This window comes from Gopherus flavomarginatus, chromosome 5 (genome assembly GCF_025201925.1).
Source record: "Gopherus flavomarginatus isolate rGopFla2 chromosome 5, rGopFla2.mat.asm, whole genome shotgun sequence".
Lineage (NCBI taxonomy): Eukaryota > Metazoa > Chordata > Testudines > Testudinidae > Gopherus > Gopherus flavomarginatus.
The window spans coordinates 19,395,725-19,413,858 of NC_066621.1; the positions used below are offsets into that span (position 1 = coordinate 19,395,725).

General features: G+C 47.5%; 1 protein-coding gene across 7 annotated transcripts in view; it reads left to right on the top strand.

The window, feature by feature from the left end:
- ANKS1A (ankyrin repeat and sterile alpha motif domain containing 1A) overlaps positions 1-18,134 on the top strand; it is a 175,074-nt gene that overhangs the window by 133,129 nt on the left and 23,811 nt on the right. For all 7 annotated transcript variants that reach the window (XM_050953009.1, XM_050953010.1, XM_050953012.1 and 4 more), the window contains 2 exons: positions 14,554-14,652; positions 17,152-17,304. In XM_050953009.1, coding sequence (XP_050808966.1) covers positions 14,554-14,652; positions 17,152-17,304 — 252 coding nt within the window. The remainder of the gene's footprint in view (positions 1-14,553; positions 14,653-17,151; positions 17,305-18,134) is intronic.

Here is an 18,134-nt window from a genome sequence, read left to right on the forward strand (position 1 = left end):
CAATGTTAAATAGTGTGGCTAGCTTTAAAGAGCCAGACAGTTGTTTTTGACGAGTAATTGTAGTTATGTTAGGGAATAATCGAATATCATGCTTCAGGGCAGAAGCTAATCACAGGGGTCAGGAAGGAATCTCCACCTCCTTAACCTCCATGTCTAGCACTGCATGAGTGGCCAGGTCCCTTATATTTCTCAGGTATTTTTAAAGACTTTTTCCTTCCCCTGAAGTACTAAGTATTTGCAGCTAAACAGCTTGACAGGTTAACATTCTGAGCCAGTGGAGTACATTTCCCGTTTCCTGGTCTTTGCACATTTGTACTGTGACTGAATGTTTTTCAGTGCAACTATATTAGGATCTCGTGAAGAAAGTTAGCTTAATGGAATGAAGATTCTTTTTGCTCCGGCCTGCATTCCTGGAGAAAGCGTAGAAAGCACTAACTGTGATTCAATGAGACAGCGTCGGAAGCAGGAATCTGTTCTCCTCATGTAGTGCCTTGGGCTCCTTGGACTTCATTTTTTAATTGGAGGACATTAAAGAACAGGGTGTTCGCAAATAATTCAGAGTTCTGACATTAATTTGACTAAATGTAATTTAGTGTCAAATCAGATTAGCCTGCAGTGATCTTCATTACAGAAGCGCCTTCGTCTTTTCCTGTCCTCCTCTTTCGTGTATATGTGAGCAGAATGCGGAGCTGAGGCACTGGCTTGATGGAACGGAGCTGAAATGCAGGTTTATTGAATATGTCTGCCAGGCTCTGTTCACTTTGGAATACACATTCCATGTTTCCAGGCAGCACTGTTTGGAGAGGGCACTCACTGCTGTTGAGAGAGGGTCAGATAGACCTAGAGCTGGCTTGTACGGAGCCACCACTCCTTCACTTTGAGAATGTGTTTACTTGGGTACTAGAAGACAGCGCTACTATCCTCCCCTATGCCTGAGATCAGCATGCATTACTGGAGCATGGCCACCCCCTGACATCTAGAATTCCCAGATTCAGGGTCTGTTTTGGACACTCAGCTCATGTAACTCCCCTGCTCAGCATGCACCCTATTGGGCAACTGCCAGCCTTTTAACATGATCCGAGAGGCTCTCTGTCCTAAAGCGTTTTCTGTATTTGTTATGAAGCTTGTCATTCTATGGGAGCAATCTGGGAGAGACTTGAGTTACTTGTTCATTCCAAGAAAGTCCTACACTGAGTGATCTGCTGGCGAGTCCATATGTGTGTAAGGTTTTGTTGCTTTGACATGCTGTAAACATTGCCCATGTTGGGGCTTTGATCTAGTTACAGCCATTGGGATAGCTGCATCAGTGGAAATGCCAAGTAACAGTCGATCTGCATTAGTGCTGCTTGTCCTGGTTTCAATCAGGAGTGAGCTTCATTGTTGCAAATCAGTTTTTCGCCAGTCTACTCTGTGGGTTTGTACTGGGGCAGTTATGGTGCAGACTTGCCATTGAGGGCTGTAATAGGGGAAAATCCCCAATGTAGATAAGGACTCAGTACTGTATAATGAGGTGTCTCTTTGATTCAGTCTCTCCAAGACCCAATCTGCATGGGGAAATTTGTTGTCCTGAAGCTGTTTTCGATATATGGTCTTGTAAACCGTTTCAAGTAACTGTTTGCTAGTTGCTGTGGATGGAGCAAAAACAATTCCAGTTTAAAGATGGAGGCCAGTGGGACTCTGCCTGTTGCCTGAGATCTCAGATGGGGTCTGTCAGCTATTCTCTAGATTAGGCAGTAATCGGGAGCTGAGCAGGTGTGTTTTCCCCATGTACAACTGGATGGCAGCATTGTCACCTGAAATGGTTTTGATTTATTTTACGGCATAGCTGGTGCCCAAGCCAGCATTAGCCAGGTTCTATGGCATTATCTGTCATTCCCCACCAGTGCTAATGTGTCAAGAACACGCTTTTGCTGAACGGTAATACAAGGTGCTTCCTACCAGATGTTCGTGGAGGGCTTTGAAATAAAAGGAGAGGAACTTGGTCATTAGACTGATTGTGGTGGCCTGGATGAGTCTCCTTGGAGATGTGTGGAATTGAATCCTCCTTTCATGCTGCATGACTGCTCTTTGGAAAGGTGTCTGAGCGAGCCTCGATTCATGCTGTGAAATGGTATCTCTTTGACAACTCCAGTGAGCTCTGAGAGTGCAGCTTGGATAGTCAAGAGTTTTACTTTTCTCCTAGATGGTGTGTGTAGTTTGTCCCCTGGAGGGAGCGGTATGACTCATTCAGCCACTGAGTGATCAGTGACATGGCACTAGGGCATTGGGCCGGAAGAACCTTTGTGCAAGCTACTGGATAAGGTGGATCAAGCAACGCCACAGCAAGCGTCTTGAGTGAGGGTTTTATAAACCTTATCCAGGAAATTGAGTGGTGTTGCAGGGAAGCAAGTTGTGTAATGGGAGCTCATGTGCTGGAAACGGAGAGAGCAAGAGAAGGATCTTAGTGAGGGAAACTCTCTTTTTAGCAACAACCCACACACCAGTGAATACATGACCTCTTATTTATATTATGGTAGCATTTCTAAACCCGCAGTCTTGGGCCGTGACCCCGCTGTGCTTGGTGTTTCACAAACACAGATCAGACTAGACTGGCCCCAAAGAGCTTATGACGTATGTTGAATCCCTATATAAAGATGGCTTATGAAGTGACTGTGAGCTGTTCACCAGGACATTTGTTGTAGGCCATGCTCTGTCCCAAGGCATTAGATTGAGCAGTGAGTTGAGGATGTAGAGTGCTCCGTATTATCTTACTGAAGCACAGGGTACCCTATATCACTGGGTGTGCTGTCTGGGGGCCCAATCCTGCCTTGTGCTGAGCACCCATCAACTCCTGCTGAAAATGGTGATTGTCGAGGATACTGTACCTATGGCAGAATCAAGACAGTAGGAGAAGCATTCCTCTGTCCATCATCTTGCCACAAGTTATCAACCATTGGTTCTGTTTTTTATTTCCCTCTGCTTCTTCCCCTACTGATGTTTGTAGTTGTAGTTCAGGATGCACACGGGAAAGGAAACACATTTAGTTGAGGGCACAACAATAGAGCCCTGGTTATTCACAGAGCGTTGATTGCAGAATGGCTAATACACAGAACCCCATAAAAAATCTGAAATTAGCATGCAGCCATTTCATTTTTGCTTCATTTTTTTTCCCCATACACATTGGAATTGTTAAAGTGGTGATGGAGGGAATTAGTCATGGTTGTCAACTTCAGGCAATTTCATTGAGGAGAGGAAAAAATTAACTGCCTGAATGGCATTTTTAATGCTTATTGGCCCCCGAGCTACTAATTAATTGAATGTAAGTATTCTCTGAACTGCCAGTTTTGGTCCACCCACTTTGCTTGGGAAAATCCACTCTGTGTGATGGGTGGCACTAACTTCAGATTGTTGGTGGCAAACTTTTAATACCTTCAGACTCTCTGTACCAGCACTTCTACATATGCACTGGGAAAGCAAGTGGTTGAGGGGAAAGCAGGATCTAGAAAATATGGAGAAGGAGTGTGTCCTAGTGGTTAGAGCAGGGATGCAGGCACCAGAGCTTTTGGGTTCTAGTCATGACACTGCCACTGGTTTGCTGCAGTAAATCATTCAGGGCCTGATTTTCAGAGGTGCCGAGCCTCTAGCTGCCTTCAGTTGGAGACATGAGTGTTCAACACTCATAAAAATCAAGTCCTTAGCCTGTTTCTTTTCCTCCATCTGTCAAATGGCAGATAATGCTGCTCTCTGTGTTTTAAGCAGTGAAGGTCTTCGGTGAAAAGCCATGAAGTGTGTGATGAACTAGGAATGTTCTTAATGTTTTCTCTGAATACTGTGTTGGTGCCTCAGTGTCCCCTAGGCAGTTCTTAAGTATCTGGCAGAGCAAAGGTCCAGTGCACCTAAATGCCTGGCACTCTGTTTCCTAGCAACTGATGACCTGGGCCCCTCCTCTGCAAAGGTGCCAACTGAAGGTGTTGGAGACAGAGATCAGGTGACCTCCTGGCCTGGGAAAGGAACAGAGTGGAGGAGGAGGGGCTGGAGGGGTTGTTAGTCTGGAGCTGGCTGGGGTCGAGGAGGGAAGTGCAGACGTGGGGGGTCTGGCTCACTGCCCCCCAGAATGGACCTGGCCGAGGGGTCTGGTTCGCTGTATCTACCAGCTCTGTTTTAGATCCTGTTCCTGTCATCGAATAAACCTCTGTTTTACTGGCTGGCTGAGAGTCACATCTGACTGCGAAGTGGGGGTGCAGGACCCTGTGGCTTCCCCAGGACTCTGCTGGGGCGGGCTCGCTGTGGGAAGCGCACGGAGGGGCAGAGGATGCTGAATGCTCCAAGGAGAGACCCAGGAGGTGAAGACGTGTGAGCTGCTTGCCCTGAACAAGTCTGCTCCAAGGGAGAGGAGGCTCCCAAAGTCCTGACTGGCTTGGTGGGGAGCAGTTCCAGAGCATCGCCCAGTGACTCCGTGACCAAGTGCTTAACTGTTGTACTAAATTTTAACTGATCAAAATGTGTACTTATTTCTAGGACAAGCTACCAGTTAGCTCATTAACAAGGGTGAGGCTGATTTTATTCTGTCAAGCAAGGTGTAGTAATACTTAGCACTTCTATTCTCCAAGTGCAAAACCTCCCCACTCTCCTAAGAAGCAGGCATATACCACTATTCCCATTTGAAGATGAGGAACAGAGGCCAAGGGGACGCTGTGACTTCCCTGAGCACAGAGGGCATCCGTATCAGAGCCAGACTTAAGGGCTCCGAGTTCTTGGCCTCCAGTTCCATGTTCGGATGGGTTTGCACACCCGTGCTGCACAGGTGAAGCGTGATTGCAAGAGGCTAAATGTGAAGCCTTCCATAGCCTGCTGGAAAGTGTAGCTTTCACGGCACTAACCTCAGACGGATGCCGGGGCAAGCTATTTCCTTCTGAACTGAATTGCAGTATTGTTGTGCTCCCTGAAATAGCTTCCCTTTATCCAATCTTTCCAAATTCAGCTACTTCCGTTACATTCAGAATGCAGTCCTTCAATTGCAGGGTCCAACAGCATCTTAAACAGTTTTTATGAGCCTGGCAGCAGCAGCAAATAGCAGCTCAGACGGCAGAGCTCAGAGCTTCAGATATTCTTGTGGGGCTTGTAATTGATGCTGCTGCACTAGAAACTGGTGGGTTATGCAAAGTACTTCGGTTTGTTGCTGAAGTGTGGCCAGCGTGGAGATCTAGAGTCGGGTTGTGATGCCATGTGAGGAATCTGTGTAGAGCCCCCTTTGCTGTCCAGAAGGGACATGGCAGATGTGCTCAGTTCTGAGTGTGCAGCAGTGAAATGAAAGTGCTTCTATCCACTCTGGGATGAGACTGGGAGGCAGTGCAGTTTCAGCTGAAACAGAGAGCCCCAATGTCCAGGCCTTTGGAGGTGGCAGGGTTGGGATTTCTGATGACATCACACCCCGCCTTCCTCCAGAACAGAATTTGCACTTTCCAAACACCTTGAGGTGCTCTTCGTTGGGTACTCACCAGCTTTCCTGGAGTTGCAGAGCGATCCAACAGTACGCATGCAAAAAGCAGCTATAGACTTCAGATACAGCAATCTGTGTAGCACTGTGGTCTATGTGAGATGAATTTGCGATCCTCAGTTCAATTCCCAGCAAACCGATCACTAAAAAACCCACAACAGATCACAAATGCCTCTGCAGCCAGCAATAATTTTCCCCCTTGGTAGTCTTAGCAAGGCCCATGGAGTCTGAACTCCCCTGTCATCCCTAGGGTAGCTCCTTCCAAGTCTGAATTGCTGACAGAATGGTGTGGAGGAAGCTTGCTTTGGCTGCCACCTGTTCTGTATTTGTGCTAAGGATAAATGGAGGTCTCAGACCAGTCATCTGACATCTTTTCCCAGTGCTAAGTTCATAAAGTCTGTCAAATTTCCATCTTCAAATTTAATGGAAATGATTTCACCAGCAGGGTTTATCATGTCTCTCAAAGAAAAGTGACATAAGGTGGTAAGTCTTAATGGCTGTGCAGTGACCTCGGATTGAGGGTGGGCATTGCTCTGTTACTATTCATGCTGGTGGGTGAGTTAGCAAATGTGTAGCATCTTGGGTAGAGAACTGGTCAAGCAGCCAAGTAACACTCTGCAGAAAGTGAATCAGTAACAGCAGTAGTAGAGATTCTGGACAATGCAGATTCACCTCTCAAATGAAGAATAAAGGCAAGGGGGTTGCTTTGACTCCTGTAATGACTGGACCAGGCTGTCTTTTCCGTTTGCTGGATCCTGTTCAATCTGGGAAAATTACGATAAGATTCCTCATTTGCTATTTTAATAGTTAGCATTCCCTATACCTGGTCTGTCCTGCCATCCAGGGCCTGTCTTTGGTGTGCAAGCTTGCTGACAGAAGCAGAGGTCATATTAGTGTGAATGTAGCTGAGCAGCTGGGACTCATTAAACTGTTCTGCTGTTTGGATAAGGCTACACGTCCGACGCCCAACTCCTTTTGCCTTAGGCTTTTCCTTGGCTGGAGAAGGAGGATAGAATGAGGCCAGACTGTGCATAAGGCACAGCATGTGAAAACTGGGTAGCTAAGTGCTTGCAGAGTTCCCTGTTGGAGGAGAAATTCTGGCAGATTTCAGCAGCTTTGCTTTTGCCATTTCACTTTGGGGTCACTCAGGGTACGTCTACACTACGGGATTATTCTGATTTTACATAAACCGGTTTTATAAACAGATTGTATAAAGTCGAGTGCACGCGGCCACACTCAGCACATTAATTCAGCGGTGTGCGTCCATGGTCCAAGGCTAGCGTCGATTTCCGGAGCGTTGCACTGTGGGTAGCTATTCCGTAGCTATCCTATAGTTCCCGCAGTCTCCGCTGCCCCTTAGAATTCTGGGTTGAGAGCCCAGTGGCTGATGGGGCAAGAATCATTGTCGCGAGTGGTTCTGGGTAAATGTCGTCAGTCATTCCTTCCTCTGGGAAAGCAACGGCAGACAATCATTTCGCGCCCTTTTTCTCTGGATTGCCCTGGCAGACGCCATAGCACGGCAACCATGGAGCCCGTTCAGCTTTTTTTTTTTTACGGTCACTGTATGTGTACTGGATGCTGCTGACAGAGGCGCTACTCCAGCCCTACACAGCAGCATTCATTTGCTTTTGCATGATAGCAGAGACGGTTATCAGTCGTTCTGTACCGTCTGCTGCTGGTGTAAATTGGCAATGAGATGACGGTTATCTGTCGTTCTGTACTGTTTGCTGCTATAATGGGTGCCCCTGGCTGAGGTTGGTCTGGGGCGCCAAGGCAAAAATGGGAATGACTCCCCGAGTCAATCCCTCCTTTATGGTTTCTAAAAATAGTCAGTCCTGCCTAGAATGTGGGGCAAGTGTATTAGAGAACCAGTGTATCAGAGAACACAGCTGCTCCGTGCCAGATCCCGCAGAAAGGATGAGCTGCATGCCATTCACGGGGGGTGCTCCCTGCAACAACCCCACCTGTTGCTTCCCTCCTCCCCCAACCTTCCTGGGCTACCGTGGCTGTGTCCCCCCCATTTGTGTCATGAAGTTATAAAGAATGCAGGAATAAGAAACAGTGACTTGTTAGAGAGATAAAATGAGGGGGAGGGAGCCTCCCACCGATATGACAGTCCAGGCAGGACATTAAGCGGTGCGGGGGAGAGGAGCCCAGCATGCTGCTGCTATGACAGTCCAGGCAGGACAGAATCTTTTCTTTACACAGGAAAGGGAGGAGGCTGATGGAGCTCAGCCCCCAGTTGCTATGATGAGGACGGTTACCAGCTGTTCTGTACCATCTACTGGGAATGACCAAGAATCATTCCTATTTTCACCCAGGCGCCCCCGGCCAGCCTCACCTGAAGCCAGCCAGGAGCACTCATGGGTTGATAACAAGGACAGCTACCTGTCCTACTGCACCGTCTGCCACCGGGCAGGGGAGAGGAGTGGATACTGCTCTTCACTGCTGCAGCATCGAATCTACTAGCAGCATTCAGTAGACATAGGGTGACACTGAAAGAAGTCAAACTATTTTTTTCCCTTTTCTTTCACATGGCAGGGGGGAGTAAATTGACGAGCTATTCCCTGAACCACACCGGACAATGTGTTTGAACCTACAGGCATTGGGAGCTCAACCAAGAATGCAAATACTTTTCGGAGGCTGCTGGGGACTGTGGGATAGCTGGAGTCCTCAGTACCCCCTCCCTTCCTCCATGAGCGTCATTTGAGTTTCTGGCTTCCCGTTATGCTTGTCATGCAGCACTGTGTAGCCTGTAGATTTTTTTTCAAACACTTTGGCATTTTGTCTTCTGTAATGGAGCTTTGATAGAACAAATTTGTTTCCCCATACAGTGATCAGATCCAGTATCTCCTGTACGGTCCATGCTGGAGCTCTTTTTGAATTTGGGACTGCATTGCCATCTGTGCTGATCAGAGCTCCACGCTTGGCAAACAGGAAATGAAAATCAAAATTTCGCAGGGCTTTTCCTGTTTACCTGGCCACTGCATCCGAGCTGAGATTGCTGTCCAGAGCGGTCACAGTGGTGCACTGTGGGATACTGCCCGGAGGCCAATACCGTCGATTTGCGGCCACACTAACCCTAATCCGATATGGTAATACCGATTTTAGCGCTGCTACTCTCGTCGGGGAGGAGTACAGAAACCGATTTAAAGAGCCCTTTATATCGATATAAAGGACCTAGTAGTGTGGACAGGTACAGTGTTAAATCGGTTTAAACGCGTAGTGTAGACCACGCCTAAGCAGCGAGGGGAGGCTGTCTTGGCACAACGTGGTCTTTGACTTTGTGTTCTTTCTTTTAATGAGACACCTGAAGATTTAGAGGCTGTCTAATTACAATGCAACATATCACACGTTACTGAAACAGACCCTCTCTTCAAAAGCTTGTACTTCCTTAGGCAGGTCAGGTGCACAGTCAGTGACTCATTGCTAAGGGATCACAGATGAGCATCTTCTTGGACCCTGCCCTGTAGCATACTGTCTATCTTCCTCTGTATAGAAAGTACCTAGTAAGCTGGGAGCACTACCCCAGTCTAAATAATAATGCTTAGTTCCCCGTGGCTGGGGGAAAGACAAAAGAGCATTTCAGTTGTCAAGATGATGAAAGAGTAAAGCTGCTGTTAAAAAGTGCTGTCATCAATGGCTTGTATGTCCATAGTCAGAGCACCACTGGTGTGTGTATGCACCCCCCACACACACTGATCTGTGCCAGTGTTCTCGCCCCAGGAAATGTTCGTATTGCATTGTTGGCTTTGATGTGAAGAGGATGCTGCTCAGGTGTGCCAGTGCTCACCCTTTGGACTTGCCTGTCGCTTCTTCTGGAGGTGCTCAAAGCACTTCAGACATTGGGTTTAGGCTGAGCCTTGCCCGCACTGAATCAGATGGTTATCCCTATTGTACAGACGAGGAAAGTGAAGCAAGGACTAGGGACATGATCTCATCGCTCTCGATCCTGTATCTGAACACTAGGAAAATCCTGCCTCTCCCCCGTCCGCTCAGTTCATGCTCTTTATGTCAGTCACAGAAGTGGTACATTTCATGTTTATCAATAAAACCTGCAGTTGAGAAGTAGGCCTGTTCAGTGACATTCTGGTTCTGCCTGGCAAGAGAGGATTTCCAGAGGTTCTGTAATAAAAGCAGGCTGGGGGGAGATTTCCTTATACATATTGTAGTCCTGTATCGGAATTCAAGGAGGTGAACCTGAAGGCATCAGTGGTGTATCTTGACAGAATGTTCCTGGTTTCCCTGTGGATAACACATTACCATGAACAGTTGGGAGACTGAAGAGGAGCAGCTCATTTGTTTGGTTGGCAAAAGGCTAAAAGATTGTTAGCCTTTGTGTTTAATTATTTCCTGTAATGGCAGATTATTTTTTATTAGAGATGGAATCTGGATGGGTTTCAAGGATACTCCTGTAAACTGCAGATCACTTACAGGAAAGACCTTAGAGATTGATTGGGAGTTGTAATGCTGTCTACTTGTTAAGTCCCCTTAATATGCTGATTGGCCATGAGGGATTTTAATGCAACGCGTAAAAATGAGAGATGGTGAGGAGAAATAGGCTCGGTTCATAAAACATTAGGTTTTGTGCTCATGCTTGGCTTGAGGGCCAACCCAACATTCCTAAGCCTGCTCCAGCAAGAGGGGGCAAGTCCATTGCCTCTCAGGCTCGGCCCTCGCTTGGGAAACTTCTGCGTAAGGCACATGTTCACAGCAGAACTATTTGCTACCAGCCCTGTGCTTAGACCACTGTTGAGAGACTGGAAATGGGCTCTGTCTTTTGAAATGAGCATGATTCAAAATGTAAAGAAGGTCTGCATCTACATTAAAACAAATCAAGTGCAGCCATCACACTTGTTTCTTTCATTCGGGCCCAAATAGCTCTTCCTGCTGCTTGAGTTAATGTCACTTGGAAAACGTTTGGTGTCCTGTAAGCCATGTCCTGGAGAGTGTGTGCGTGCATGCTTGCAGCTTGCAACAGTAGCACGGAATTCTTGATGGCCAAAGTAAAGGGTCTTGCCCCAGTATTGGGATAGAGAAGACTGAGCATTGTACTGGGAGCCAGGAACTCCTGAGTTTGAATCCTGGCTCTGACACCAGCTTGCTGTGGGAACTCAGGCAAGCCAACTGACCACCTCTGTACCTCCATAAGCTTTGAGAAACCCCAAGAGCGAGATCCTCCTCCTTGCACCTAAAGGCCTCATTTCTGGCTGGGCTTTGGAGATTCCAGACAGCACCAGGAGGCTGCTCCAGCCCAGATCAGACTGGTGCAACATAACTTAAAGATCCCTCAGCTTCCTACTCTCCCCACTCCCCGAGAGACGGCACAGATTCACACCCCACATGTGAGTGGGAACAGCATTGGGTGCGTTCTACTTGTAGGCCGTAGCTGTTCACAAACCTGAGTGTAACTGCTGCCCATGAGAGCAAAACCTGCCTGCCCGAAGAGTTCTCTAACCCTGCTAATGTTTAGCCTTGTTTCCCTCTCAATTCCTCGAGCTGGTGCAAGTTACATGGCTCCCCGGCCTGCTAGTCTCAGAGAGCTTTTATGGTTTCCCACCCCTGCTGCTGTTCTTGCATCCCAGTGGAGACTGTAGGAGCTTAAACTCATGAAGAGCCTTTCTGTCCTTTTGACAGGGTTGTGTGTATTTTACAAGACAACTGTTCGCTATACAGAAGCCAGCATAAAAAAGAGGAGTCCTTGTGGCACCTTAGAGACTAACAAATTTAGTTGAGCATAAGTTTTCATGGGCTAGAACCCACTTCATCAGATGCATGGAGTGGAAGATACAGGAGGAAGCTATATATACATAGTACATGAAAAGATGGGGGTTGCGTTACCAATTCTAACAAGACAATTCAATTAAAGTGGGCTATTATCAACAGAGGAAGAATCACTTTTGTAGTGATAATCAGGGTCGTGCCTTTCAAACAGTTGACAAGAAGGTGTGAGTAACAGTAGGGGAAAATTAGTATGGGGAAATTTTAGTTTTTAGTTCTTGTAATGACCCATCCACTCCCAGTGTTTGTTCAGGGCTAATTTGATGGTGTCCAGTTTGCAAATTAATTCCAGTTCTGCAGTTTCTCGTTGGAGTCTGTTTTTGAAGTTTTTTTTGTTGTTGAAGAATTGCCATTTTTAGGTCTGTTATTGAGTGTCCAGGGAGGTTGAAGTATTCTCCAACTGGTTTTTGCATGTTATGATTCTTGATGTCTGATTTGTCCATTTATTCTTTTGCGTAGAAGCGAGCATGTTTGTAACCTTTTGAAGGGTTTCCTGTAGTGCTTCCTATTTTGTTTTCTATTGCCAAACAATCAAACCTAAGTGCTCCATTGAGCCCTTGTTGCAGAGTCTTTGGCGTCTGTTAGATTTGCGAAGGATAGCTAGCTTTAAAAAGAAAAAGTTTGCCTATGCTGACAGCTCACTACTCCTTCACGTGCCTGCTGTACCATTGCGCTCTCTTTCTGAGGTGAAACCCCACAAAGGCAGGCATGAGAACTCCTCCAGATTGGGAGCAGCAGCTGGTACCAGAGAGCTGAATTCCTCAGTGCCTTTAAAAACTGACCTTTTGAAAAGCATGGAAGGAATGGCCCTGGTAAGCTAGAGGCTCTCTGTGCCAAGCTCTTTCCACTGTTTTAAACAGCGCTCACACACGAATGCTCTGGTACTGTGGCTATCAACTTCAGACACTCTTCTGCAGAGACCTGCTGCGCCTGCATTTCCTGACGCTTCAGTGCTTTCTGTTCGCTGTAGTTGGAGTGGGGAAGGTGTTCATCTGCCTTTCTGACTCCTGTTCTGCAAGTGCTGAACCACGCGGGGAGCCTTGTTTTCCAGTCACTCAGTGACTTAATCTGCCACTATTGTTTGTAGTTAAATAATTCTCTGCAGCCTGACCTGAGGGCAGTGCTCCCAAATACATTGGACTGTGCATGCTCTTCAAAGCACTCCCTCTGTTCCTTTAAGTGCTGATCTCTCTATTGAAAGGAATAGCTCTTCTTTTAAGGGTAAGGCCTGCTGCACTTTGTGCTGGGCAAAGCGAAGGCTGTAGCTGTCAGTATTATCTGCTGTCATGAGCAGGGTATGTGGGGAGGGGACTGTTAGTCTTCATCATGCAGCACCAATGACTGCTGCCATGTTGTGAGAGAGGAAACACTCTGGCCACTACCACAAGAGCAGTCACTCAGCTCCCAGGTGTTCAAGTGTTGCAGCTGCTTAAAGGGTGCCTGATGAATTTAGTTTTTAAAACAAAGATCAGTCAGCTCAGCCTGGAAGAAGTCTGCATGTGCATGCACTGATACCCTACAGGCCCCTAAAACATGCTGTAGACTAATGAGAGGGTCCCTTTGATAAACACTCCATCCCGGAGCATATACTTGTAGAGTTTTGCCATATGCTGCAGATGCGTTGAAGGGTTGAGAACCGTCAGCACCTGTAAGCTGCTAACGCACCCCCACACTGAGTGACTCGCTACATTTACATTTGTGTTTTAATTTTTTTTTAAATGGTGGTGCTATGCCACGTCTCCTTCCACTGTTAAAATAGTTCCCCTAAAGGATGAGAGAAGGAAGAGGCTCTAAATTACTTTTTTTTTTTTTTTAAATTCCACTGCTTTGACTAGACTTTTCAGTCCCCCTTTCCCTTATGGTTCCCTGCCCTACATGGACCCCTCTTGTCATGGGACACTTTCAGTGACACTGCAGCCAACTTGAGCTAGATTTTTTATAAAAACGAACTCCGAAATAGCCAAGACCTGGCAGTTCACCTTTAATCTGTGGCCAGCTCAGGAATGGGGAGGGCATGTCTGCAGCTGAAGTTGGGCTCTCCAGGTGTACAGTGGTGTACAGCACCTAGCGTAATGAGGGACTGACTTTGATTGGGGCACTACTGCAATACGGGTCAGTGGTGTTTGGATATGGATTTTCAAGTAGCTGTTACAGTATGGCTATATCACTGATGGAAGAGACATATCTGGCCTTACATCTGCACGCTGCGGGTCTTACTGGATACTGACAGGCATGTAGTTTCTGATCAGTGAAGGAAGCGCAGTCTGCATGTGCTCACTCTCGCATTCATTCCCGCTTCACACCGAGATAATGAGTTTTGTAAAGCAGCATCTAATGATGAAAGCCTCTGCACTGGAGAGGGCTGGATTGCCTCTGTCCCCATGGAGATGAATGATAGATGACAGAGATATTGACCTTCCCTGGATCTCCAGCTCTCACTAAAATAAATTCAATTTATTCTCTTTGGTTCTCAAGGGAGCCTAGGCAAAGATGAGCTTCTCCTGCCTGTCAGTGTGCAGTGGTTCTGTTTATACGCAAAAGGGGATTGTTTATGCAGTAGGGAGATTTGAGTAGCTAAACCATGATCAAAGAAATGGCTGATTAAAACATCTACATAGGAAAGAGGAATGTCCCTTATATCAGTGTCCTGAAATCTATTGACTGCAAAGAGATACTGTGGAACAAACTGAATGAGAGAAGGGAGGGGGTAGATGCATTCATCCCTTAATTGCTTCAGCAAGCACACTGCACACTCCAGAATTAACCCATCAGTACACCTGGTGACTTGTTTCACTTCTGCCTAGGCTGTCTGCTTATGGCAGGTGGTGGGCCCTATGGTAGGTATGTGAAGCTGAGAAACCCCACTGTAGGGGAGGCTGTCTGTGGAATTCCCCGTTCCTCGTGGGGGCATCCTGGGAGGGCACTGAAAAGCTACAGCATGGCTTTTGAGTGCCAGCTGCTACAAGATCTCATGGGTATCAGCCTGGTAGAGAGTCCGTTATGGAAATCCAACTGAAACCTGCAGATGATGTTGTCAAGTGGCTCCATGGAGTGAAGGGGCTAGAGATGAAGCATGCTTAGTCAGTGCATTTTATTGCTCTGCCCCCTGGTGGAGTCATTCCTGTGAAGCTTCGTGCATATTCCCCTGCTGCAGAGTGGCCTCCCTTTTCTCACCTGGGAGCAGAGTAGGAAGGGTAGGGGAAGGTAACTATAACATACATAGTTCCTACTTCAGGAGCTGGTCTTGCTGCCGCTGCATTCTGCTGCCACGTGTCTCTCTCATTCTGTTTCCACAGGGCTGTAATGTAATGGAAGATCAGGACCTTCGGGAGATCGGGATTAGCGACCCGCAGCACCGCAGAAAACTTCTCCAGGCCGCACGTCCCCTTCCCAAGGTGACAGTTGTATTAATCGCTGTGTGTAGCTGAGTTGCTGCAGCGTAGGTGGGGAGCGGGGGGATGGAGCTAGGAACTCTCAAACTGCATGGCTATGGTGTGGAGGCCGCGGTACAGAAAACAAAGCATGTAACCCCAGCCATCCCTCTGTAGATACTGTCCCTGGCTATTTGGAGAGCTACTCTCTTGGAGAGTGCCATCGAGAAGAGGGCTTACGACTGCATCAATAGAGCATCCCACACCAGAGATGGGAATGGCCAGTAGAGGGATAGTATTTGGGTTTTAAGCTTGTGGAGAAGCAGAGGATTTTTTTTCTGCTGAGCTGACTGGGCACGAACTGGTGCGTCTGGACTGTAGCGAGCCACCAGAAGGCTGTGGCTTACAGGGCTGAGTGACGGCTCCAGAACACCAGGCTCCTTGGAACCGCAGCTGAGAATCCTGCGGGCTATGCAGGCGTGTCGGGGAGGACCATGCTTCACTGGGGGGAACTCTGCCTCTCTCTCAGGTCGCTGAGAGCTTTGCTCTGTGTGTTCATATGGTGCAAGAACAACGAGGCTTGTGGAGAGCTTGCATTAAGGACTCAAGAGTAGAGTCCTTTAGTGCTAGGGATGTATAAGGCATTGCCCCTGGCAGGAAGTACTAGCGTGGTCACTGGTATTCCAGCGATGGCTTTCTGAGCATCCTGTTTTTGGGGTACTGTCGCTTGCAGCCAGGGCCCCAAATGGCAAATGTAGTCAGGAGCATGATGAACTTCACTCAGCTTTCGGCTCTTCCAAAGCTGTCTTCAGCTGCAGTGAAGTCTAATTGCTCTGGTATTTGTTATGGCCAGTGAAATCTAAGAAGGGTAACAGCTGCCCTCAGTTTGCCTGCCACCCTTCTCTCTCACATTCAGCAAGTGCCCAATATAACCTCATGGCAGTACTTCCAGTTACAGCCAACGGTCCTGTGACCCAGCTTGAATTAGTGCTAATACACTAACCTGGCTAGGTACTGAAACAAGGCAGTCTTCCTCTTGCACGTGATTTCTCAGGCCTTTGCCAGGGGCTGTGTTGCAAAATTGGACGCTACCTTATCTGTACCAGTGGCGTGTAGTGAGGCTATTTCAGGCACTTGGAACAGAGCGTCATCCAGGCTGCGGGCAGCAGGGTGCCTCCCGCTAGTGCATAAATGAAATAAATGGCATGTGTTCAGTGGAGCAACTCTCCAGCTCCATTTGTCAGAGGAAAGTATGCCCAAGAGTTGAAGGGAGAACTTAGCAGTCTCCTCGGACATGGTTTTTGGGGCGTGGTCACAGAGGGCAGATGGACCTGGTCAGCTGCGAGATGGGTGGGATGTGACTAGATGAGAATGTTCTCACCTCTTCCACCAGCCAGTTACCGTCTCCAGTTACTTTGGATTGGGGCTTGAAATTGGTGCTGAAGCTAGCTAGTGCGCTGCTGGATCTCCACACTGGCCCTTGTCATTGCTGTGAAGTGACTTCGGGAGTGGGGCTCAGAGGAGGTTTCAGTCTAGTTGCTAGTGGGCAGTTGCCCCATCATAAAACCACCAGCACTTTTGGCACTTACTACTGCCTTTATGATGCTTTCAATAGCAAGGCTAAGGACTGAACGGGCCGTGGAGATGGCACTCAGTTCTGCAGTGCATGTCCCAGTCAGGACTAAGGTTGCTTGATGGGGAAGCCAGAGAGAGGGCCTGCCCTTCTGCTGTCTGTCACCTGATAATCAAGGGACTCCATCCTCCAGGGCTATTTAATACAGCAACTTTTCTGAGCATTAAATTGACGAACAAGAGATTTTCCTCCCAGCCTCTGGTATTGGGAACATTCCCTGGGTCTCATTTTTCTGGCAGCCTTCTCCAAGTGCACACGTGTTGGATTGTGCCTCTCCCTTCCCCTGGCTGGACCCAGCTGCCCAATTACTAGTGCCCAGACCTTAAGGTCATGTTTGGCAAGAAAAATCGCTTCTCAGGCTAAAGCCAGGGGTGGGACAGGAAAGCTGTGCTCTCGCAACTGTCCTGCTTCAGGAATAGCACCTCCGCCGAAAGTACGCAGCCAAATAGACAGCTGATTGGTGTCCGCACTTCGCTGCATTCTAAAGACACTTACAACTTGAATATGAACGTATTCCCACTGGGCTGCTGTGCGGTGCTGTGCTTTAAAGGGTAAATGCAGAAGGGAGGGAATGCTATCCAGTGAGCACAGCTCGGGACTCGGAGTTGGGATTCCTGGATTCTTTCTCGATTTTTCTCACTGTGCATCCTTGGGCGTGTTGGTGAACCTCGGTGCCTTGTTTGCCCGCCTGTTAATGGGAAAAATGCTTACCTGGCCCCAGGGTTCTTACAAAATGCTTTGAGATCTTCATGTGGAAGTCACTGTACAAATTCTCATTATAATTGTTTAGTTACATTCGGTTTTAATTGTAGCCTTTGTGGGTTTTGGAATCTGAGCTGTTTGGGATCCCCAGAGGCTTTTTAACCCTTTCTTGTCTTGCCCATTTTTAGGTGAAATCTCTGGGTTGCGATGGGAACAGCCAGCCTTCGGTTCCTGCTTGGCTTGACTCTTTGGGGCTGCAGGACTACATTCAGTCCTTCCTGTCGAGTGGCTACAGCTCCATTGACACTGTGAAAAACCTCTGGGAGCTTGAAATAGTAAATGTAGGTATTGGCTTTGCTATTAATCCTGCACAGGTTCTCTCCAGATGGGTACGACTTGCAGAATGGTTTGTTAGACCCAATGCAGCAATGTCATAGCACTCTTCAAATATGAAGGTGCAAGGAGAATCAGCGCCAGTGTAGGATGATTCTGTGCCCCAGCACCTTCATTCCAAATACTCGAGGACTAGAAAAATGCTTGAGACTGTCTTAACTCAGGGAGAGCCTGTGAATACGTAGAACTGTTCTTTGGTATGAATGAGAGGGTACCAACTGTAATGGGTCTATTCTGATTCCTTTCCTTTCTTTTTTGCCGTTTCATGTGATTGATGCTTGCATAGCCCTGAGTTTAAAACAGCCCTTTTGTGTAATTAAACTGTAACCTGTCAACTGCAGTGATTCTTCTTTAGGGTTTGCACCCTGAAAAAGTAAACAGTAGTTATTTGTATGCAGTTGGGGTGCCAGGCAGCATGATCTAGTGGCTTAAGTTTTGGGTTGAAAACAAGCAACAGCTCTGCTCTAATCTCAACTGTGATGCTAACTTGTGTGTGACTTCGGATGCGTCACTTATCCCATCTGTGCCTTGGTTTCCCCAGCTGTTACCTGGGGTTAATGCTGACCGATCTCACAAGGTGGTGCGAGGAGGGCTGATGGATAAGGTCCTATTTACGCAGCAGCTTGCCAATGTGGAGCTGTATATATGCACTGAATTAGGAGGAGAAGTATATTTCATGCTGTACCAAATTTCTCTGCTTTGGGATGAAACTGACAAGAAATGTCACTATGTTGTACAGCAGAGATGCTGAACAGTATCAGCAAACGTGACGGGGGAA